Below are 25,552 nucleotides of genomic sequence, written 5' to 3' on the forward strand. Positions count from 1 at the left end.
CCCCTCCCCCCCCACACTCCCAGGGGAATAATAATCCCTCTGAAAGTACAAAAAAAAAACCCTAAAAAAGATTTTCTCAGATAAATCCGCCTGATAAGATTAAGTAAAGACGAGATTCCGTTTGTTTCGCAGTCTCTGATGAGACCTGTTACACGTGGTTTCCAAACGCAGTGGCTAAAAATATCACTTTCCAATTTTAAAAAAAATGTGGGAGCACAAATAACGTTGACATAATAAGATTGTGGAGGGGGGGGTGGGGGAGGAGGACAAGGGGACAAAAGCAAAACACCAAAACCACCTTTATGAAAAGGAGCTGAGCCCTGTATGAAAATGGTGATGCGTTTTGTGCCCTACAGTGTGATGGGCAAGGAGCCGGCCTCGCCACCTGAAGGTCACGGGTTCGGCGCTAGGCTAGGGACGGGCACTCACCCGAATCCTCCCACGTTGGCGGCCGCCGTCCCCTCGCCGAAGACCTTGGCGGGCGCGGGCGCCAGGGGGGTGCTGAAGGAGGGCGCCGCCCCGAACGCCGACGCCCCCCCGAACGACGGCGAGCCCCCGAAGGCGGGGGGGCTCCCGAACACGGGGGCGCTGCCGAAACCACCTGCTCGGGGGGGGGGGAGGGGGGGGGGGAGAGAGGAAGGAAAAAATGACTCCCCACACCACACAGGACTGAACACATCCATGCTCTGGTCCTACTGTCTAGCCATTCGACTCATTCTGATAAAGGCCTGATAACAGGGTCAAAAGCATCCATGTTTTTAATAAAAACTTATAAAATCTAAACATATTGACTGAGAGCACGCGTGTCTCCTGTTCATAGTTCAGTCCTTCGCACACTTTTTGGCTTCACCTGCTAAACAGCCAGTTTGAGCCGGTTTCCTCTTTTATTAGACGCGACACAGGAAGGCTGGGCGTTTCAGGTAACTAACCCGAGCAACTCCCCTAGTTACACAGGAACCTGCCCAAAAACACCGAGCGAAGTTCAGAACCAGTGGTCTCTGAGCTTGGTCTAATAGAGCCACGGGTTCCACCGTTCTTCTCTCGTTAAAATCAGTCACGACGGACTCAGAAAACCCGGGAGTGTGATGACCTCGCTTTTTTCTCTTAAGGTCAGAAAGTAGGACGAGCCACCGCTGTGTGTTTCTTAGATGCGTAAGACCGGCCCCAGAGTTTTCCTAAAACTGGCACTACTGCTGGGGCTGGGGGGGGGGGGGGGGGGTCTCTTAAGATGATCTATATCCCAAAAAAAATAAATTACTGGGAATAATCTTGGTTAACCATTTTGCTTTCTATTAAGTAATACCAAAGAAACACTTATTTTTTAAAAACTTATATCGGCATAGCAATGGGCCAAAAAACCTGCCCTCAAAAACACACACATGCTCCTGCATGCACACACACACACACACACACGCAGAGACAAATGCACACACACACACGCACACACACACACATGCTCCTGCATGCACACACACACGCTCACATGCACGCAGAGACACACACACACACGCACGCACGCACGCACACGCACGCACGCACGCACAAACACACCCACACACACCCACACACGCAACAGTCACACGCACACACACACACACACACAACACACACACCACGTACGCTCACATGCAGCAGAACCGTGCACACACACACACCAGCAGACAACACACACACACGCACACACACACACACACACACACACACACACACACACGTACGCTCACATGCACGCAGAAACACATGCACACACACACACACACGTACGCTCACATGCACGCAGAACAGCACACACACACGTACGCTCATGCAAGACAAATGCACAACACATGCACGCACACACACACCACACACACACACACACACACGTACGCTCACATGCACGCAGAGAACACATGCACACACACACACACAACAACACACACACACACACACACAGTACGCCACTGCACGCAGAACACATCACACACACACACACACACACACACACACACGTACGCTCACATGCACGCAGAAACACATGCACACACACACACACACACACACACACGTACACTCACATGCACGCAGAAACACATGCACACACACACACACACACACACACACACACGTACGCTCACATGCACGCAGAGACACGTGCACACACACACACGCATGCAGAGACAAATGCACACATACATACACGCACACACACACACACACACACACACACACACTCGCACGCACACGCACACACGCACACAGGGCGGGTTCGTGTTCCGTTGTGGCGCGTAGCGACCGCGCTCTCTGGAAGCCTCGCCGGAGCGGGCTCTGATATTTCAGCCGCCCCTCCACGTCACGCGAGGGGTGAATAATTGATTGGGCGAGTGAAACCGGATTACACTCCCTGTACGGCCTCGCCTACACCGCCCGCGAGCTGCTGGAGGGGACCGCAAACTCACAGCGCGTCTTTCGAGCGGGTAAAGTACGCTGTAAAGTTGCATAAGCAGAAAATTCTGCGTTTATAACTGCAGCTCAGCGCTGAAAAAGCACGCGCGGTCCCAGAAGCCGAACGCACAAACGTGCGCAGAAAGTTAGCAGAAACGCGATCAATTACACCAAGCCAACGCCGCAGCTCTGCAAACTCCGAGACAAGAAATCCATGAAACGATGCTCAGCTATTTCTGCCTTTATCGAGCCGGCTGACATTTTTACTGCAAATCTGGCAGCTTTGTAATGAGCCCAGGTGGGACACCTCAGACACAGAGACGGCAACTGTAACACAGACACTCATTTTCACACTTGTGTACGTAAGAGAACCCTCCTCTCCAACAGAACCCTCCTCTCCAACAGAACCCTCCTCTCCAACAGAACCCCACTCTCTAACAGACCCCTCCTCTCTAGCAGAACCCCGCTCTCTAACAGAACCCCACTCTCTAACAGAACCCTGCTCTCTAACAGAACCCTCCTCTCTAACAGAACCCTCCTCTCCAACAGAACCCCACTCTCTAACAGAACCCCACTCTCTAACAGACCCCTCCTCTCTAGCAGAACCCCGCTCTCTAACAGAACCCCACTCTCTAACAGAACCCTCCTCTCTAACAGAACCCCACTCTCTAACAGAACCCCACTCTCTAACAGAACCCCGCTCTCTAACAGAACCCCACTCTAACAGAACCCCACTCTCAACAGAACCCCACTCTCTAACAGAACCCTCCTCTCAACAGAACCCTCCTCTCTAACAGAACCCCTCTCTAACAGAACCCCCTCTCTAACAGAACCCTCCCTCTCAACAGAACCTCCCTCTAACAGAACCCCACTCTCTAACAGAACCCCACTCTCTAACAGAACCTCCTCTCTAACAGAACCCTCTCTAACAGAACCCCACTCTCTAACAGAACCCCCTCTCTAACAGAACCCCACTCTCTAACAGAACCCCACTCTCTAACAGAACCCTCCTCTCTAACAGAACCCTCCTCTCTAACAGAACCCCACTCTCTAACAGAACCCTCCTCTCTAACAGAACCCCACTCTCTAACAGAACCCCACTCTCTAACAGAACCCTCCTCTCTAAAAGACCCTCGCTCTCTAACAGAACCCTCCTCTCTAACAGAACCCCACACTCTAACAGAACCCTCCCCTCTAACAGAACCCTCCTCTCTAACAGAACCCCACTCTCTAACAGAACCCTCCTCTCTAACAGAACCCTCCTCTCTAACAGAACCCCACTCTCTAACAGAACCCTCCTCTCTAACAGAACCCCCCTCTCTAACAGAACCCTCCTCTCTAACAGAACCCCACTCTCTAACAGAACCCTCCTCTCTAACAGAACCCTCCTCTCTAACAGAACCCCACTCTCTAACAGAACCCTCCTCTCTAACAGAACCCTCCTCTCTAACAGAACCCCTCTCTAACAGAACCCTGCTCTCTAACAGAACCCCACTCTAACAGAACCCCTCTCTAACAGAACCCTCCTCTCTCAGAACCCTCCTCTCTAATAGAACCCTCCTCTCTAACAGAACCCCACTCTCTAACAGAACCCTCCCCTCTAACAGAACCCCCTCTCTAACAGAACCCTCCTCTCTCAGAACCTTGCTCTCTAACAGAACCCTGCTCTCTAACAGAACCCTCCTCTCTAACAGAACCCCACCCTCTAACAGAACCATCCTCTCTAACAGAACCCCGCTCTTTAACAGAACCCCACTCTCTAACAGACCCCTCCTCTCTAACAGAACCCCACTCTCTAACAGAATCCTCCTCTCTAACAGAACCCTCCTCTCTAACAGAACCCCGCTCTCTAACAGAACCCTCCTCTCTAACAGAACCCTCCTCTCTAACAGAACCCTCCCCTCTAACAGAACCCTCCTCTCTAACAGAACCCTCCTCTCTAACAGCACCCCACTCTCTAACAGAACCCCACTCTCTTAACAGAACCCTCCTCTCTAACAGAACCCCACTCTCTAACAGAACCCTCCTCTCTAACAGAAACCCGCTCTCTAACAGAACCCTCCTCTCTAACAGAACCCTCCCCTCTAACAGAATCCTCCTCTCTAACAGAACCCCACTCTCTAACAGAACCCTCGCTCTCTAACAGAACCCCCGCTCTCTAACAGAACCCCGCTCTCTAACAGAACCCCACTCTCTAACAGAACCCCCGCTCTCTAACAGAACCCCGCTCTCTAACAGAACCCCGCTCTCTAACAGAACCCTGCTCTCTAACAGAACCCTCCTCTCTAACAGAACCCCACTCTCTAACAGAACCCCACTCTCTAACAGAACCCTCCTCTCTAAAAGACCCTCGCTCTCTAACAGAACCCCACTCTCTAACAGAACCCCACTCTCTAACAGAACCCCACTCTCTAACAGAACCCTCCTCTCTAACAGAACCCCCGCTCTCTAACAGAACCCCGCTCTCTAACAGAACCCTCCTCTCTAAAAGACCCTCGCTCTCTAACAGAACCCCGCTCTCTAACAGAACCCTCCTCTCTAACAGAACCCTCCTCTCTAACAGAACCCCACTCTCTAACAGAACCCCGCTCTCTAACAGAACCCTGCTCACTAAGAGATAGAGCCAGAAAGGGGAGAAAGGAACCCTAAACCTGGAGGAAACAAATGCACTGCACCCAGCACCCCCAACGAACTCAGAGGGGAAAAAAAGCGATGTCACTTCACAGGGATGGGGGCGTGAAAATTTAAAATGCTGATACTGTCCCCGAGTTATTTATCACAATAAATCCCCTGATGTAGCATTAAATCTGGAGCAGTGTAACAACAGGGCCTGATCAGCATCACAATGACTGCTTCAAGATACGAACATTATACAAAAATGTAAATGACGCAATATTCGGACGAAATTAAAGCTATAAAAATGCTGAATTCGGCCGCGTAAATATTGAGCCCGAGAACTAATGAGTTTGATGATTAAAGAAAGAAAAACATTCAAGGTTATCTTTCAAAGCAATGTTAGAACATTGCTTTGAATATGATACAGTTCACCCTGTTTGTGTTTTACATTAACATTGGCAACCTTATTCTGGACGGGGAATCACATTTTATGGATTATGCATGCTCCGACACTAATGATCCAGACTATACTGACCATATGGTGCAAAGCTATTTAAAGGTTAACCTAATTATGCTTCGTTGCATTTCAACATTTGCAATCAGCCATTCAGTCAGGCAGTCAGTCAGTGGCTCAGTGAGCGAGTCAGTCAGTGCGTGAGTAACAGGGAAAGTGTTCGTGTGTCTGTCTGTGGGCGGGGCAGCGTACCTGTCTGTGGGCGGGGCAGTGTACCTGTCCGTGTGTCTGTCTGTGGGCGGGGCAGTGTACCTGTCCATGTGTCTGTCTGTGGGCGGGGTAGGGGCACCTGTCCGTGTGTCTGTCTGTGGGCGGGGCAGCGTACCTGTCTGTGGGCAGGGCAGTGTACCTGTCCGTGTGTCTGTCTGTGGGCGGGGCGATGTACCTGTCCGTGTGTCTGTCTGTGGGCGGGGCAGCGTACCTGTCCGTGTGTCTGTCTGTGGGCGGGGCAGTGTACCTGTCCGTGTGTCTGTCTGTGGGCAGGGCAGTGTACCTGTCCGTGTGTCTGTCTGTGGGCGCACCTGTCTGTGGGCGGGGCAGCGTACCTGTCTGTGGGCGGGGCAGTGTACCTGTCCGTGTGTCTGTCTGTGGGCAGGGCAGTGTACCTGTCCGTGTGTCTGTCTGTGGGCGCACCTGTCTGTGGGCGGGGCAGCGTACCTGTCTGTGGGCAGGGCAGTGTACCTGTCCGTGTGTCTGTCTGTGGGCGGGGCGATGTACCTGTCCGTGTGTCTGTCTGTGGGCGGGGCAGCGTACCTGTCCGTGTGTCTGTCTGTGGACGGGGCAGTGTACCTGTCCGTGTGTCTGTCTGGGCAGGGCAGGGCTGTCCTGTCGTGTGTCTGTCTGTGGGCGCACCTGTCTGTGGGCGGGGCAGCGTACCTGTCTGTGGGCGGGGCAGTGTACCTGTCCGTGTGTCTGTCTGTGGGCAGGGCAGTGTACCTGTCCGTGTGTCTGTCTGTGGGCGGGGCGGCGTACCTGTCTGTGGGCGGGGCAGTGTACCTGTCTGTCTGTCTGTGGGCGGGGCGGCGTACCTGTCTGTGGGCGGGGCAGTGTACCTGTTTTGGCCGGGCTGGTGAAGGAGCCGAACCCCTGTGCGGCCACGCTCCCCACCCCGGTGCTGAAGGTGCCGCTGGGCTTCGGCTCCCCGAAGGAGGGCGGCGCGGTCCCGGGCCCGGGCACGGTCCCGAACCCGAAGGCCTTGGCCCCGCTGTTCCCAAACAGGCTGCTGGACCCTGGGGCACAGACAGAGGGGTCTAACCCAAACCGGGCGAAAACCACCAGCCGCGTAAAACACCACTTCAGCCACACCGCAACAAGAGAACCATACCGCACCACAACCGCGAACACGCCCGCGTTTCTGAGAACATGAATACAAAGGCACTTCACGTCACCGTCATTTTCAAAGAAACATATACCCTGCAATATATAAAAGGCTCAACGATTGTATAATAGCCATATATAGCGAAGTGCTTTGACGTGCTGATGCATTAGATGTAGCATACGGAAATGTTAAATTTCCAGTACATTCCTGATATGGGACCTATCCCAGAGTCCTGCGCTGTGCGAGTTGGAGACCTCCATCTATCCACCTGCAGCCGTCAGGCAAGGAGGCGGTCCTAAAGCGATCACCCCCCACCCCATGCCCGCTATGCGAAACACGCTAACTCATCGCCACGACGCGGGCTCCCTCGCGGACGCGATGGTGATGTCTGCTCGGTGGCGGCTCGCGGCAGACCAGAGGTGAGTAAAGAGAGCGCTGACTTGCACGTCACAAACAGACAGAAGGAAAGCCAAAGAAAAACGAATGAACCCAGGCTAACGCAATTAGCAGCGCTAATACCTGTGCTAATGTCAGCTAGCCCCATTAACGCAACAGGCTGCAGGATTCTTTTATACATCAGTCTATCCTGTTGCTAAACCAAAACCAGTGTGCTGCTAATTGAGATCTGAATCCAGAGGATATAATGTGATACGTATGTTTGTCATGACTGTTTGATGCGTTTTGTACGTCAATGATAAGTGTCATATGTTTAATCTGTATGTAATCTCTTGAAAGGAACTGCCTAAGGATGCAAAATGAATTTCAGTGCAAACTGACAATAAAGTTGTATCGTATCATATCACATCGTACCCCCGGGGGTAAATTTCGGGGGGTGGAGGGGGGGAGTGGTGTTGGGGCTGTACGGTTCGGCTGCAGTTATCACCGGGGGAGGCTGATTTACAGTGACGCCGTGCGGGAGGCAAAGATGGCGATCTCTGAAGCGAAGAACGGAAAGGAGATAATCTCCCCCTCTGCTCATTTAAGCTCTTCGGCGCGGCCATCGGATAGATAAGGGACTCCCCTTCCCATCGAACTCGGCGGCCGCACAAGCTGATAGGACCGTGCGCCAGCGACCTCCACACAAAGGATCATGGGTAAAACGTTAAGCCTTTTGTGCCTCTTTGCTATCAGCATCTACTGCTCATCGTTTTTTTTGCTCTTTCGAAACGGACATGACATAGAGGTTAGGCAACCAGGTTTGCGGGTTCAAATCCCAGCGGGGCACAGCTGCTGCGGCCTTCAGCTTGTGAAATATCCCACCATATAAACAGATGAGCAGCAATGACATGCGCAGTGCACGGCACTCTGGGTAAGCGAATGACTAATGTGCGGAAAGGTAAGAGGCAGGATGGCGGTGATTAGTGCTCGTGTAAGGCCGCAGGCGATGACACTGTAGGTGCGGAGGAGGACTCTTACCGGTCTGGTTGGCTTGCCCGAAGCCGCCGGAGGTCGTGGACCCAAACGGGTTCTTATTGGCCGCGTCCTCGCTGGGCTTCCCGCCGAGGCCGCTGAAGAAGCCGCCGCCCGCCCCCGCAGAGCCGCCCGCCGCGCCGCTCGGCCCCGAGCCGAACAGCGCCCCGCCAGAGCCAGCCTGCTGGGGTGGAACACACACACACACACACACACACACACACACAGATACACACACAGACACACACACACACACATACACACACACACACACACACACACACACATACACACACACACACACAGATACACACACAGACACACAAACACAGGTACGTAAGGACACAGTTCTATCGGGGCACAGCCCATACGAATCATCTTCACACATGGAAGAATGCCATTGGATCTGCACTGCATTCTGGCTCAGAGCTCGAGTGGACATTACCTGTCCAAAGACTGTGCTGGTGGTGCCCTGCTGCCCAAACACAGATGGGGTGGAGGTGCTCCCGAAGGCTGTGGGGGGGGGGAGGACAGAGGTGAATGTGTCTCTCTATCAAACACTTACAAGCACTATGCTACACACCCACTGAAAATACACACGCGCACACGCACGCCCACGCACACACACACACACACACACACACAGGAGCGTGTGAAGAATCCAGCCGCATTCTGGGCAGCAGGTCTCCTGCGGTCAGTGGTTTGGGCCATACTCTTCCTCAGGCTCCCTGCTGAAGCCGCACTGTGTTTGAGTCTGTGTGTGTGTGAGTGTGTGTGTGCGCAGGAGCAGTGGTTTGGGCCATACTCTTCCTCAGGCTCCATGCTGAAGCCGCACTGTGTTTGAGTGTGTTTGAGTCTGCTCACCTGCAGGGTCTTTTCTGCACTTACAGCACTCTGCTGGGAGCGTGGGGCTGTTCAGGTACGCGCCGGCCCCCTGTGTGTGTGTGTGTGTGCGTGTGTGTATGGTGTGTGTGTGTGTGTGTGTGCGCGCAGGAGCAGTGGGTTGGGGAATAACTCCCCCCACCCCCCCCCCCCCACAGTGTGCACTCCCAGCTCTCGGCTGTGTGATAAGCTCAGTGACATAACAGAGCTCATTAGCCAGTCTGACCACAGCAGGTTCACACTGAGGAGGGCCTCAGTGCGCTCAGCTTTACCTCCCCTAAATCTGCCTGCTCAAACTGCAGCACCACACCCTTAAACACCCAACCCCTTCCTCTCTCTGTTCCAAACCCATAAGCACCCAACCCCTTCCTCTCTCTGTTCCAAACCCATAAACACCGAACCCCTTCCTCTCTCTGCACCACACCCATAAGCACCCAACCCCTTCCTCTCTCTGTACCACACCCATAAGCACCCAACCCCTTCCTCTCTCTGCACCACACCCATAAGCACCCAACCCCTTCCTCTCTCTGCACCAAACCCATAAGCACCCAACCCCTTCCTCTCTCTGTACCACACCCATAAACACCCAACCCCTTCCTCTCTCTGCACCACACCCATAAGCACCCAACCCCTTCCTCTCTCTGCACCAAACCCATAAGCACTCAACCCCCTTCCTCTCTCTGCACCACACCCATAAGCACCCAACCCCCGATCTCTCTCTGTACCAAACCCATAACACCAACCCCTTCCTCTCTGTCTAACCAAAACACTCACCTTCTCTCTTGTTCTAAACCCATAAACACTCAACCCCTTCTCTCTCTGTTCCAAACCATAAACACTCAACCTCTACCTCTCGTACCAACCCATAAGCACTCAACCCCTTCCTCTCTCTGTACCAAACCCATAAACACTCAACCCTGTCCTCTCTCTGTTCCAAACCCATAAACACTCAACCCTGTCTCCTCTGTTCCAAACCCTAAACACTCACCTTCCACTCTCTGTACCAAATCCATAAATACTCAACCCCTCCTGTACAAACCAATAAAACTCAGCCCCTTTCCTCTCTCTGTACCAATCTTAACACTCCACCCCCTTCCTCTCTCTGATCCAAACCATGAACACTCAACCCCTATCTCTCTCTGTACCAAACCCATGAACACTCAACCTCCTTATTTTCTGTAACAAAATTTTAAAAACACTCAACCCCCTTACTCTCTCTGTACCAAACCCATAAACACTCAACCCCTTCCTCTCTCTTTACCAAACCCACAAACACTCAACCCCCTTACTCTCTCTGTTCTAAACCCATAAACACTCAACCCCTTCCTCTCTCTGTTCTAAACCCATAAACACTCAACCCCTTCCTCTCTCTGTTCCAAACCCATAAACACTCAACCCTCTACCTCTCTGTACCAAACCCATAAGCACTCAACCCCTTCCTCTCTCTGTACCAAACCCATAAACACTCAACCCTGTCCTCTCTCTGTTCCAAACCCATAAACACTCAACCCTGTCCTCTCTCTGTTCCAAACCCATAAACACTCAACCCGCTTCCACTCTCTGTACCAAATCCATAAACACTCAACCCCTCCCTGTACCAAACCAATAAAACTCAGCCCCTTTCCTCTCTCTGTACCAAATCTATAAACACTCCACCCCCTTCCTCTCTCTGATCCAAACCCATGAACACTCAACCCCCTATCTCTCTCTGTACCAAACCCATGAACACTCAACCTCCTTATTTTCTGTAACAAAATTTTAAAAACACTCAACCCCCTTACTCTCTCTGTACCAAACCCATAAACACTCAACCCCTTCCTCTCTCTTTACCAAACCCTCAAACACTCAACCCCCTTACTCTCTCTGTAAAGATCACAGTCCCAAAAACCACAAAAAAAATTATTATTGACATCTATGTTTCACTACATATTTTTACCAACGACTTTCACTAAATAGTTTTACTATTTATTTTTGACGCCTTTGTATTCATGCAGATTACACCTATCCAAACTGCCACATTTACTGTCAGGACCACTGCCCACGACACCCCCGTTATTGTAGAGTTTAAGTTTGTCTCCTCGTGGAAATTGGGCGGTCCCTCTAAGCAGAAACTGTTTTACACGAGACATTTTTAACAGTGTGTGGGCGGAGGGTGTTACTCTGTAAATAACACCGCAGCGGCTGCCTCCACCCCCCCACCCCACCCCCACCCCATTGTGAGCTGCTGTGACCGATACAGCGGGCTGGCCAAAAATGAACCATCAATACGGCAACAAAAATACAAACAATAACAAAATACTAACTGAGAACTGCGACTAAATGAAAGGATCAGCAGAAAAGAATGAATAGGCGTTCTGTGAGGCATGAACAGCTTAAACACTAAGCAGTAAATGCAGAAAGGCAAACCATAGGAAAATGGGCAAATATGCTGAATGAGCATGTTGGCTTGGCAATACCGCTAATTCAGCTAGCTCACTAACACACTAATTCAGCTGGCCCGCTAACACGCTAAATCAGCTATCATTCTAACATGCTAAATCAGCTAGCTCACTAACACACTAATTCAGCTGGCCCGCTAACACGCTAAATCAGCTATCATTCTAACATGCTAAATCAGCTAGCTCACTAACACACTAATTCAGCTGGCCTGGTAACATGCTAAATCAGCTAGCCCGCTAACAGGCCAATTCAGCTAGCCCGCTAACAGGCCAATTCAGCTAGCCTGCTAACATGCCAATTCAGCTGGCCCGCTAACATGCTAAATCAGCCAGCCCGCTAACAGGCCAATTCAGCTAGCCCGCTAACAGGCCAATTCAGCTGGCCCGCTAACATGCTAAATCAGCCAGCCCGCTAACAGGCCAATTCAGCTAGCCTGCTAACATGCTATGCTGATGAACGGTCTTCTGGGCAGAGAACAGACTGCTGTGGAAACACACTCCTGTCCTCAGCCTCATTACGATAAAAAAAACTATGCTGCAGGCGAGAGAACCGGCCCGTCCAGGGATATAAATAGGCACGGGGGGGGGGGGGGGGCACGGGGAGCCGAACCGCGGTGAATATCTCGCGCTGTCTGGGCTGCCTTTTATGGGCCCCTACACCTGCTGTCGCGCCCGGCCAGGAGGCTATTATTATTGTGATTATGATGTGGGCTATCGCCGCTGGTGTTCATACACAGGGGTCCACACAGGGGTCCACACACGGGCCGGTATCGGGGGGGGGTACTAGCGGTGACGCTGCGGGCTTTGGGATAACACGACATGGAACCTGCAGTGAGAACAGAAGGGACTTATCTCTCCGAACGATTAATAATGGTGACATGTGACACGACTACATTAGGCTCGGAATATAATATTCAGAATGACATTATAATGCAACCACCACAGGAGCACTCAATGGGATGATTTAACAAAAAAGGTATCCAAACACGAACTAGTGTAATTCAGGTTGTTCCTGGTCCTAGAGAGAACAGTTAACATTCAAAAGAAGCTAGTGAAGAAAGGAAGCTTATTTAGCCTTAACCTCAATGCAAATCCACTGCAGAACCTTAAATGACCACAAGAAGTCAGGACCTCATGGAGCAGTGCTTCAGATGAGAGGTCAGGCGCTATAACTTCTTTTCTCTCGTGACTGTGGGACTGAAACCAAACCACAGTCACTTATAAAAAAACCGTGAACCCATGGGACCAGGCGCTTGGCACGAATAAATCACAAACAAAAAATCAGTTAGCGGAAACTATTGTCGCGCTTTTGAATTTGTGGCAGATTTTGCCAACCAGAAGAGAGTGAAGGTTGAGTAGTACCTGTGGGATACGACAGACCGCAATGTACCTCAAAAAAAAAAACATTAAAAAAGAAAAGATTAGGGGATTTTAGCTTCAGCGAAAGCTGGGGGTTTTTTCCACTCAGAGTTTAAGGAAGAGCTGAGAGCGAGAGATAGAGGTGGCGAATCTGCAGGTTTATTTAAAACGTGGAAAGTCATTTATAGCTGCAGAGGAAGAGACTGCTTTTCAAACACAGTCCAGGGAATTATGGGACAACCAGACGCTTTCAATTATCAAAGGCCAGAAATAATGAAAGAAAGAAAGAAAAAAAAAAAAGAATAAAAAAATAGTATGACAGACCGATTGAAGGGTAAAAAAAAAGTTTCCTAACCAAGCTTCCCTGCGATAACAGCAACTCTTACCATGACTACTTGAAATCTCATCACAAAACTCATACAAAAAATCTTTAAAAAATTTTAAAAAAAACTTTTTAAAAAAAAAAAGTTAAAAAACTAACAGATCGCTCTGGTACAAGACCCCATAACCAGGGAGCTGTCTAGACAGGGACGGTTTCCGGGGCGAGAGCAAACGTTCAGACAAACGAATCGATCGCAGCGATCAATAAACCGATTAAAAGCCTGAAGTCTTTTCCGCTTTTTTCCGGGGGGGGGGGGGGGGGGGGGTTGTCGTGGGGGTGAAATTTTGATTTTAGCCTCGTCCTCTGACGCGGTGGACGGTACACAGCAGCTCGTAGCCATTGCCAGGGGAAACGGCTTTGCTAGCTGGCTGTGCCGAAGTTGCCACACACACAGCACAGACAGACAGACAGACACAGCACAGACACACACACACACACACAGCACAGACACACACAGCACAGACAGACAGACACACACAGACAGACACACAGACACACACAGCACAGACACACAGACACACACAGACAGACAGACACACACAGACAGACACACAGACACGCACACACACACACACACAGACAGACACACAGACCGACAGACATACAGACAGACACACGCAGGCTCCTTAAATTCCATATGAAACACTGTTTGAGGTTACAGGGGGGCAAACCGCTAAAAAAATGTTAAAAATGAGCCCAGATGCTCACCCAGTGCCAGAGCAGCGGGTCAGCTGGTTTGGGCTCTCCCAGATGAGGGGAGGGCACACTGGGTGCGGCTCGGCCAGCCGGCTGACTCGGGTCAGCTGGTCTGGGAGGTGGCCCACCCAAGTGTTCGGCCCCTGCAGGGGAATTCTGGGAATGCCTGGGAAAGAACCGCTCCCCTGGCCCCCCTCTCCCGGCCCTGGACGGGACCTGCCTGGCGACGGGTAGCACATGACCCCCCGCTGACCCCTGCTGACCCCCGACCTCTCCCGCCGGGTCCCACAGCGGCAGCGACTGCTTCCTGGCGCTATTAAGGGCCCGGTCCTCCTGCCGGACCCCCAGATAAATCTCCATGCCGTAACCGAGCTGAGCTCATTTCAAACATCTCATAAACATCGAATTCTTTTTAAAAATAAACTTTTTGCACATTCCTCGAAAATGAACTCAGGTGAACCAAAGAACTGATAAGGGGGCGGATGTTCACCAAAGATGCCGGCAAGTCTACGAATGCTAACCGTTAGCTAAAGTGTCCACTCTGTTATAGAAAGGGGCTTCGGTAAGAGCTAGCATAGTAACTAGCTCTGACAGACTGATAAACAAATGTGGAGCGTAATTCAAACAGCAGCGAAGTCACTTCCGTTCAACAGAAACAAACTGGCGACAGTTCAACCATTCACGTATGAGCTGAGTGCTCGTAATGAAACTGTAACTGTTGCTAAGGACGGACTGTAGAAATAAAATAAGGACAAAATGACTGTGACATCAACCACTGACTTTCCATGGGCATGTGAGAAGCGTTTCAAAACCGGGAAAGTGCAAGTTTTCGACCCGCAGTGTCTTATATGGTCCAGATCTGGGTCAAATACGTATTTGTTTTTGATTCAAATACTTTTCTACACTATACAGATCTTGTCTGGAGTATTGGAACCAATGAAATACTCTCAAAAGGTGCAAACCCCACCTTCTGGTCATATTGGCAGGCTCAATTTCACCAGGCAAGATCAACAGAGCACAGAAAAGTATTTGAATCCAAAACAGGTCTGACATGGTGATGAAGTCTGGGCTGGGTCCAGGGGCATCCACTAAGCGCGTGACATACAGTGACTCGTCCGATTCGTCCGCAGAACATTAAAAACACTGTCGAAAAGACAAAATGACTTCAATTGGCACGTTAGACGAAGAAAAGGCACCTATTGCAACTACTTGTCCTTGTGGGGAAAAATTTTACTTTGTATTTCCACCATTTTATTACCATTGACTTGCATTGAAACGGGTGGCTGAAACACCTATACTGGAGCCAACCGCACTGGCGCGAGTGAGCAACGTCTCTCAACAAGACCAGGAAGTGGGCTTCAGAAATCCAGCCCGGTTTTGGGCTGCATGGTGCGTGAGGCCAACCCAACAGCAGCACAAGCAGATGGGAATATCTGGCGTGGTGGGGGGGGGGGGGATGAAGCGGACATGTGGAGCTCTATTAGATCAGTGGCGTGGTGCCAAGCCCATAGGACGTGGAAGGCGAAAGGGATGATGGGGGATCTGAGGTTGAGCTCACGCACAGGACGGGTCGGGAACGATGGCGGCGAGGGAGGGGGGGGGGCGGGGGGGTTAGATAACAAATCCCCCACCGCCCCGGGCAAGAGCTTATAATTAAATCATTGGCCTTGTGCGTGATTTAAAAAATAAAAATAAAAAGGAGAGAGCTGCTGCCCACTTGCGACATCCCAGCTCAAAACAGATCCATTTCATTAACCTTTTTATTTGTGTAACTGATGCGGTCGCTACGGCCTTCTGCCAAAGACTGAAAATGCACTAGCATAAACAGAGCATCGCTTCGTCTATTTTACCAGCTGAATCTATGCTAAATGTAACACCGATATCCTGTCCAATGAACTGCATAACTTATAGTTTATAAGCTCTTATACAGTTCAGTGGTCCTATCCCATTTGCTTCCTTATGATACTACATTTCCCACGTCCCTCGTGCACTTTACTACGGCTCCTAACTTCCTGTTCTAAGACAGTCGTTACGGTAAAGTTCATTAACTCTAAATAGCTCGCCCAACAGAAATGCGTGTGACACTTGATGCCTGACTCAGGGCTTCCTGAATGCGTTTCCTTTTCGCCTACATTCAGAACGCATTCGACCAAAAATATCCACCGCAATGCGAAAGCACCGAGCAATGTCTGTTTAGAGGGCCGTTTAATTTAGACGAACAGAAAAGAAAAGCCATCAACGCGGCTCACAGAATTTAACCTCCCTTCCTTCTTTCGCTACACTCAAATAGCTTATTAAAACAGTGCAGACGGAGCCCAAGGACAGTCTTTGTGTGCGTAATAATAAATGAACTTCATAACTTTACTGAAACAATCCCACTGATAGGTCATCATTTCAAGTCACCGACAGGGTGTAGGCAAGGCACAGGCTAGGCTAACGGAACACAGCCAGAAACAGCATTCTGAGGAGCTCGAACTAGATACAACTACCCAAAGGGGGAAAGCTTTGAATTCCTTAGGAAATCAATGAAGCTGTCAGTTAAAGGTCTAGCAAAATATTAAATATGTTGAAAATTTCAAAATGCCAAAAAAAAAAAAGCTGCTGTCTGGTTCAAAGCACGCCAAACAGATTTAAAAATCCGGTTTTGCACTTTTTACTTATTGTCAAGAAGCCTGCGGGTAGCAACATTACGTGTGCGACCGAGTTTTCAAAAGCCAAACGGTTCAATCACGGTCAGCTAGCTAGTTTGCTTTTCGTGGTCAAGTATCAAAATGCAGTTGAAACGTTTCCATACCGGGGCAGTCAATAAGACAGAATATCTGACAGGGAACGATATCTTAGGCCACCGAGCTGGATCATCTGTCCACTTATTTGTGACCACATTAGAACAGCATTCGAGCCCTATTTGGTCTATTTAGCAAAAATGCCTTCTCTAAACTTTAGCAAACAGCGGTTCAATGTAAAATAAAATAGCAATGATATCTAGCTTGATCTACGAGATGTCCCTATTCAAAACAGCGACATACGCAGGATTGTTAGTTCGCACGCACACACGTGCATGTATTGCTATACTTGTGAGGACTTCTGACTGATTTCCATTGACTACATTCATTCCGTAACCTCTAACCCTAACCACTACATGCCCAACCTTAACCCTAACCTTAGCCTAATTCTAACCCTAACCCTAAGTCCTCCTAGACACCCTAATGAGACAGCAAGTCTCACTCATTCTCAGTTCATCCTGTGGACTTGGAAGTACAAACACGTGCATGCACATGCGCACACGCTCACACACGCACCCCACGCTCACCACCTCATACCACCGCGGGCACACACACCTACGTACACCATTACGCTTCGAAGCGACGCTGGAGGAGGTGGTGGTGGTGTTGCCGCCGAACACGGAGCTCTGCCCGAAGGCGGAGCTCTGCTGGCCGAAGGCGGGCGTGGCGCCCTGGCCGAAGAGCCCGGCGCCGCCGCTGCCGTCGGTGGCGCTGCCGCCGGCGCTGGTGGTCATGTGACCGAAGGAGAAGGAGCTGGCGGACGGGGCGCCGGACGAGCCGAACAGCCCCCCCGCGCTGCTGGACGGCGGTGGGGCGGAGGCGGCAGCGGCGGCGGCGGGGGGAGGGGCCGGCTGCCCGAACCCGGGGGCGGACCCGAAGGCCGACTGGCTGAAGCTGAAGGTGCCGGCCCCGGTGGGGGCGGGCTGCCCGAACCCGCCGGGCTGCCCGAACGCGGGCGTGGTGAAACCGGCGGCCGGCGACGCCCCCCCGAACCCGGCGGACCCGAACCCGGAGGGCGCGGCGCTGGCGGCGGCGGCGGGGGCGGGGGCGGGCTCTCCGAACACGGTCGCCGTGGTGACAATGGTGCTGCTGGCGGGGGCGGGGCGGGGAGGGAGCAGGGGAGGGGGAGGGGGCGGGGGCTTGGGCGGGGGCCGGCGCGGCTTCCTGGGTGGGGGCGGAGCCAGAGGCGACCGTGGTGATGACCGTGGTGAGGGCGGAGATCCCCAGCGTGGTGTCCGTGGCGACCGGCGCCGGCTGGGTGAAGATGGAGCCCGGCTGGAGCGGAGGTGCCGCCTCGCCGGCGGTCGCTGCCTCCGTCGCCGTGGATACGGGGGGCTCAGGCGCGGCGGCGGGTTCAGGGGCGGGGGCCGTCTCGTGGGAGGGGTGACGGGGGCGGCGGGGTACGGGGGAGGGGGGGACAGGGAGGGGCCCGGAGAGGGGACGGGGCGGGGGGGTGGGAGGCTTTTCGGTGGCGTCGGCTGCAGCGGCGGCGGCGGGGGCCTCCGTGGCGACGGCTGGCGGGGGGGCCGACGCCGGGGCGCTCTCCTCCGCGGGGGGAGGAGTCTCGGCGGGAGGGGCGGGGCTCTGGGCGCTGGGCGGGGCCGGGGGCGGAGTCTCGGCGGCAGGAGGAGGTTCTGCGGAGGCCGCTGGGGGGGGCGTGGGGTCCTCGCTGGGCGCGGGGGCCGGGGAGGACGCGGGGGGCGGGGGGGTGGCGGAGGTGGACAGCGGGGCCGCGAGCAGGCTGCTGAAGGACAGGACGGGGGAGGCGCTAGGCGGCGGGACAGACGCCGGCGGTCTGAAGACTCCGGCGGACGGGCCCGGCGCGGGCGCGGCAGCATTGGGCAGGCTCAGGGGGGGGTCGGCGTCCCCGGGCAGGGCAGGCTCGGCCGGCCTCCCCTGCTGGAAGGCCCCGCCGAAGCCGAACTCGGCCGGCCCCGCCCCCGGCCCGTTGTCGGGCGGCCCGAAGCCGAAGCCGGCGCTGGCCGGGCGGGGCCGCTCCTCTTCGCCCTGCCCTACGCGGAGCCCCGAGAAGCTGCCCAGCGTCTCCCCGCTGCCCACCGGCCGCAGGGCCGCGCCCGGGCCCGGGGGCGGGGGCGTGGGCGTGCTGGTCCGCCCCAGCACGGGGGACGCCGATTTCGGGTTGAAGGCGAACGGGGTTTCCCCCGGCGCCCCGAACACCATCTTGGCACCCCCGGCGCTGCCGAAGGAGAACTTACTCGGCTGGCCGACGTCTTTGCCTGAAAAAAAAACCAGTTTAAACGTTAAATCCGCTGTGATGTCACACAATGTTCCATCAGAAGCGCTTTCACGCTTCGCGCACTTTAACGATGCAGCAAAACAGCGAGCTAATCAATCGCACTCCCGCAAGTCGGAGGAGAAACTTTCATCGGAGCCCCGCCCTCTTACCTTGCGAGGCCACGCCCCCCTGGGAGGCGGAGGCGGACGAGGCGGTCAGGGAGGCGAAGGAGAAGCTCCCGGCGGGCCTGCCGAAACGAACGAGCGAATGAATAAACGAGCGAGCGAACAAGCGATCGGTCGCAGAAAAACGGGGACGACTCTCAGGGACTCGAAGCTCTTCTGACGAGCCACCGGAGAGTGGGCGGACCTACGGGAGACGGACAGGAGCTTCCGACTCAACACTGGGTCGTACCAAGTTCAAACCAGCCCGGGGGGGGGGGGGGGGTTATGAGACTCCAGCTCTCAATAATTACACTCATGTCCTAAAGCATCACCGTGGTGAAGCTAAACTGTGTTTTAAGGATCCCCACGTGCTCCAGAGAGGACAGGTGAGTCCTCTGAACCTTCTACAGTGGCCAAAGCAAAGCAGACATTCTCCACGTTACTTGTTCGTGGTTATGGTTATACACTTTGTTGTACGTCGCTCTGGATAATGTAATGTCGTCTGCCTGTAATGTAATGTAATGTAATGTAATGCACGACCACTGGTCCCACATTAACTGAGCCATAGAGGAGAGGAATAACACTTAGCCTATTTAAACAGTCAAACAGGCAGAACGCCCGCACGCTACGCGTTGAAAGTGAAATCTTTAATGAGCGAGACAGGGGAGCAGGGACACGGGTTCCACTCTGCCTCGGTCAGACCGGCTGTGGGCTGCGAGTCAGCCACCGAAGAGCTGGTTTAAACGCTCAAACAGGAAGCGGGTAGTTTCAGACAGGAAGGAAGCGCCTTTCTGGGGGGAGGGGGTGGGGCACTCACGCGGCGGAAAAGGAGAAAGCCTTGCTGGTCTGCTCCGGGAGGGAGGGGGCGGAGCTGGAGGTGACTGCACCTGAGAGAGAGAGAGAGAGAGAGAGAGAGGAGGGAGGAGGAGAGAGAGAGGAGAGAGGAGAGAGAGAGAGGGGAGAGGAGGAGGAGGAGGAGAGAGGGAAGAGGGAGAAGAGGAGAGGAGAGAAGAAGAGGGAGAGAGGGAGGGGAGGAGAGAGAGAAAAGAGGAGGAGAGGAGAGAGAGAGGAGCAGAGGGAGAAGAGGAGAGAGGAGAGAGAGGAGGGAAGAAGAGAGAGGAAGAGAACAGAGGAGAGAGGAGAAGAAGAAGAGAGAGGGAGAGAGAGAAAGAGTGCAGAGGAGGAATAAGAGAGAGAGGAGGAAGAAAGAAAAGAATGGAGCAAAAAGCAAAAGACAGAGGTAGGAAGAAGGGGGAAGGAGAAGAATAAAGGATTGAAGAAATTAAGAACCAGAAAAGAAAGCAGGGACAGAGAAAGAGATGGAAGAAAAGACATGAGAAATTTGAACAGCAGGAGCGACAGAAGAAAGAAAGAGGGAGGTGGAGAAAGAGAAACACCATGTGTGAGAAACGTGACTCGCTCCACAGAGCCACATGACCGGCCCTGCCTTCATCAGTGCAGTCTGCCTAGCTTTCCATCCTCTTCCTCACATTCCTGCCACACGCAGCTCAAACACAACCCGTTACAAACCTGCAGTCCCAAAATACCCAACACAACCTGCAGTCCCAAAATACCCAACACAACCTGCAGTCCCAAAACACCCAACACAACCTGCAGTCCCAAAACACCCAACACAACCTGCAGTCCCAAAACACCCAACACAACCTGCAGTCCCAAAACACCCAACACAACCTGCAGTCCCAAAACACCCAACACAACCTGCAGTCCCAAAACACCCAACACAACCTGCAGTCCCAAAACACCCAACACCGAATCAACACTGAACACGGACCACTCCGATTCGCCAGTCCCCTTAGAGCCCCGACCCAATGGCTGCCCGGCACCAACCGCGACAGCCAATCGGAGTCGCGGGTCCCGAAGAGACCTGTCGGAGGGGACGGCGGCTCTGCTCACCGAACATGAAGCCGGGCTGCGGGGAGGCGGAGCTCTCGCCGGTCGGCGCGGCAACCTTCACGGCGCTCTGCGTGGAATTCTTCGCGCGGTCATTCAGGAAAGGGAGGGGGGGGGGGAAAGAGAGACAGAAAAACTGAATGTAAAACTACGAACCTGAAAGGAAAATAAACAGGGCCCGCTCACATAGGTTGGTCTCAGACTGAGGAGGCTAATTGAGAGTATTCAGACTGTATTTAAAGTGCATTACAGTTAAAACTGGCCTTACGTCTTTGTTCTGCACTCAAGAAAGTGGGAGAGGTGAGAGAGAGAGAGAGACAGAGAGAGCAAGAAGGGAGAGAGATGGAGGGGGAGACAGAAAGAGAAGGAGAGAGGGAAAGGAAGAGGCAGAGGGAGATGGAGAGAGAGAGAGAGAATAAATAAGTCCACTCATTAAGGAGATAACGAGTAAAACAAATCAAAATTAAAAAGAAACCAGCAAACATACTTGCAGTCTCGTGTGTGTGTCTGCCTGTATGCATGTCTGTGTGTGTGTGTGTGTGTGCGTGCGCGCGTGCGTGAGTGTGTGTGCTTTAATCTCATATGCAGGTTCTGTGGCACACCCATCCGGCTCAGACTGCATTGTACTACGAGCAGACGCTACGCGGCAGCGCTGAAGAGCTTTTTAATCATAAACGAAGACAAAGCGGCAGCAGCAGCAGGGCCCTGCGTTCGGCTGGAGCTCTGGGGAGGAAGATAAGGCCTGGCAGAGCGGCCGGGACGCATTTCCATACCGCAGCATCCCAGACACGCCGTTAAAAAGCACAGCTTGCAATCGTCTGCGTCGTAAAACCGCTGTTTTACCTCCCCCTAAAACCGCTAGGATATATGCGGGAAAGGACGGTCCACCAATCGGAAAGCGTTTCCCTGCATCGTCTGACTGAACCCAACCTTCAGACGCTCTGACGAGCGACCGCGTTCGCTCTAACGCTCAGACGAGCGACCGCGTTCGCTGGAACCCCTCGCGGCGGGGCGGTGCCGCCGCTCGTAACTGAACCGACGCCACGTAAACGTAACTTTATTTAATCCTCGCGCCCGAACTCGGGGCTCTCGCACGGTGGGGGGGGGGGGGGAGCTCAACCTCTACCTGTCTTCATCGTCATGGAAATGCTAGGATTCGAGGCTTAATCGTTAAATAACCCGGATGGGCTAGTCGGCTGGCCTTAGTCTGCCCTATAGGCCATCCGGGGAAGATAGGGATCCGTGGTTACGCGTGGATCCACAGCAGTCTCTGACACTGTTGCTACGGACTTCCTGGAATTCTGCTCAGGTAACGGAAAGCAGGCAGGAAGAGGAATCGAAACTATTCAGAAGGAACTTAAAATGATTATCCTGTACAGCGCAGAAATCGGCAGTGTAGTATAATGGGTTAGGAGCTGGTCTTGTAACCTAAAGGTCGCAGGCTCGATTCCCTGGTCGGACACTGCCGTTGTGCCCTTGAGCAAGGTACTTAACTTGCATTGCTTCAGTATATATCCAGCTGTATAACTGGATGCAATGTAAGTCGCTCTGGATAAGAGCTAAATGCCTGTAATGTAATGTACAGAAATATCTTGAAATCATTAAATACGTTAAGAGCCTGACCTCCGACAGAGCCATGGGTTTAATTATGAAAAGGAGTAATAACCACCATAAGGTCAATGAAGATGATCAATAAGGCGATGATGAATAAATTCATTTGGATACAAGACCTGAATTTAAGGATCTCAGTGTGGGTTATGGTTACAACAAATGTGTAAATGTCAGGAGCTAGCCGGATTTTGAGGCACAAATCAAAATGTCACTGAGAAAGGCAACGGAACTTTCCGGAACAGGAGTACAAACGAGCGCTTACCCGCTTGGCCTGATTGGTCGGCAGACTTTGACTGGCGGGCACGGGGGACGAAGAGCTGCGAAAGAGAGGAAGACCACGGTGTGAACGAAACAGGAAGCAAACTGCGCAAAAAACACAGGATGTCGATACGCGCTCATGTGCCCGTCCGTTCCGTTTAAAACAACCGCGCGTGCCCGAAAAAAATACAAATACAAAACATCCTTTTAAAAAAAAGATTAAATTTCTGTAAATTCTGTTTTGTGTCCTGTCATGCAAGTGCCTGGAGGGTTATTTCAGGAAGCAGGATCACTGAGTTAGCGAGATACTTGCACTCAGTAAAACCCGGAACAGCTCTTAGTCCATGTTCCAGATTTGGGAGGGTTCCGGGTTTTACTCCGAGCAGTTACCCACCTGACTCAGGATTCCCGCTTCGCGATACAGGGCCCAGGTAAATTGCATTCTGGGATTAAGCCACAGTAACAAACGCACAGCTGTTTAATAACCACTGGATGGAATGTATACTTATTTTCAGTACAGCAGGAAAAAAAATGAAACGTGAAATACGAAATATTGAAAATATGATATGAAAAAAAAAAAAAATGAAAATGTAACCGGTGGCCAAGCAGCCTGTCATACTGAACCAAACAAGGCCCATCCCAACATCCGCAAGACCGTAAATGTTCTTTTTTTTTTCTTTGCCTAACCAAAAGTCCTATACCGAATGGCTTGGGATGAATACGTGTGTATGTATGTACGTAAGTATGAGAGTGTGTACACGCACACTATTTTATTTGCCAAAACATTATTTACAAACATTATTTATTATTTATTAACACCTCACTTACTTTCTTTTTGAAACTGACAGTTTGTCCCTAAATGAACTTCAAAGAGAAGGTAGCTCATGTAGGTACAGTGGAGACAAGCACCGGGGATAGGGTTGCATAGGAGAGGGCTGTGTTTTTAAGATACAGCGAATGATTAATTGCCTCCCTTTGCTCTAGCTGTAAGGGGGGGGGGGGGGGTGCGTCATCCCCACGCACACCCCGAAATCCAATATCCCCCGCGCCGCGACACCCCGCATATTCCAACGGCACTCGATCTCCGTGGCGATGGCGGTTCCCCTCGCGGCGGCCATCATGGGCCACTAATTTACCGCCCCGGCTCTCGGGCTCAAGATGGCGGGTGGCGGTGTGTCGGGTCCCGCGCGGTGCATAACACTTTGAAAAAATAAAAACTTAAAAAAAAATTAAAAAAAAACCTGGACCTTCAGAACAAATATGTTTAAATAAGAAAGTTATCCGTTTGAAAATATTTCAAACTTTCATGCTTATGCTCAGGGGGACGTAAAGAGAGAGAGAGGGAGAGGGAGAGGGAGGGAGAGAGGGAGAAAGAGGGAGAGAGAGAGAGAGAGAGAGAGGGAGAAAGAGAGAGAGAGAGAGGGAGAGAGAGAGGCGGACAGCTCGGGACAGTGCTCTCAGTGTGCTTCATTTGGGAAACGCCTCAGGTGAGTCCTGAACTGTGCAGAACTGAGCGCGGTAAAATACAATAAATAAATACACAAAGGCATGGGGGGGAGGTTGGGGGGGCAGCGGGGGGGGGGAGAGATAGAGGGAAGGAGAGAGAGAGACAGAGAGAGAGGTATATTTGTTATTCTTTTTCTCTAATATGTTGTGTTACATTGAGAGATGATCTTGGATGCATCACAGTTCTGTGCCTGTGGCAACACTGGACTATTACTGTCATGTGAATACACTCAGTTTGAATAGACATGCTAGAGTTAGAGAGAGAGAGAGAGAGCGAGAGAGAGAGAGAGAGACAGCAGTAATGTGTGGGAGAGAGCCGGCGAGAAGGAGTGAGAGCGAGTGAGCGAGACGGAGAGAAAGAGACAGAGAGAGGCAAACCTGCAAATGGATCAGTGGCTACTGATTACGCAGTGAGAGGCAGTGACCTAATAAAGCAGCCTGAATAGGGCTAGTCTCTGTCCCTGCAAGCAGCTGCATACCACGCTCACTCACACAGGCATGCTACGCATATGCTAACCCTACACGCATGCGAACACTATGCTAATGTTACGCTATGCTAACACTACACTATTGCTACACTATCGCTATACTACGCTAACACTACACTATCGCTACACTATGCTAACGCTACACTATGCTAACACTACACTAATGCGACGCTAATGCTACACTAACGCTATGCTAATGCTACACTAGCACCATACACAAGCTACACTAGCACCATGCTAACTACACAAATACTACACTGATGCTGCACACACGCTTTGCTGACACTACACTAACGGCTACACTAACGCTACCATTATACAACATTAATGCTACACTAACTGGCATCTCAGCCGTGAAACAACAGTGCTGATACTCCTGCCTTCCTGCAGAGGGCGCTGGAGAGCTCGACTGAAGGGCTAGCCTGCCTGGGTGTGAATAATTCACCGCTGCCCTTGTTGAAGTTGGATGGGTGGAGCTGGGGTGGTGTGTTTGGCGAGCATCACAGAGTGTAGCGCCCCCTAGCTGCTGTTCCAAGGCGCTTGCGGGGCGGCGGGT

General features: G+C 52.2%; 1 protein-coding gene across 1 annotated transcript in view; it reads right to left on the bottom strand.

Annotated features, from left to right (window-relative positions):
• nup214 (nucleoporin 214) overlaps nucleotides 1-25,552 on the bottom strand; it is a 61,049-nt gene that overhangs the window by 6,296 nt on the left and 29,201 nt on the right. Inside the window, exons 25-34 of the mRNA XM_064308977.1 lie at nucleotides 23,007-23,061; nucleotides 21,137-21,215; nucleotides 20,040-20,109; nucleotides 19,229-19,305; nucleotides 18,013-19,059; nucleotides 17,382-17,930; nucleotides 8,728-8,795; nucleotides 8,289-8,463; nucleotides 6,607-6,783; nucleotides 430-601 (exon numbers count right to left, since the gene is read on the bottom strand). Coding sequence (XP_064165047.1) covers nucleotides 430-601; nucleotides 6,607-6,783; nucleotides 8,289-8,463; nucleotides 8,728-8,795; nucleotides 17,382-17,930; nucleotides 18,013-19,059; nucleotides 19,229-19,305; nucleotides 20,040-20,109; nucleotides 21,137-21,215; nucleotides 23,007-23,061 — 2,469 coding nt within the window. The remainder of the gene's footprint in view (nucleotides 1-429; nucleotides 602-6,606; nucleotides 6,784-8,288; nucleotides 8,464-8,727; nucleotides 8,796-17,381; nucleotides 17,931-18,012; nucleotides 19,060-19,228; nucleotides 19,306-20,039; nucleotides 20,110-21,136; nucleotides 21,216-23,006; nucleotides 23,062-25,552) is intronic.

Source organism: Anguilla rostrata, chromosome 14, assembly GCF_018555375.3.
Source record: "Anguilla rostrata isolate EN2019 chromosome 14, ASM1855537v3, whole genome shotgun sequence".
Lineage (NCBI taxonomy): Eukaryota > Metazoa > Chordata > Actinopteri > Anguilliformes > Anguillidae > Anguilla > Anguilla rostrata.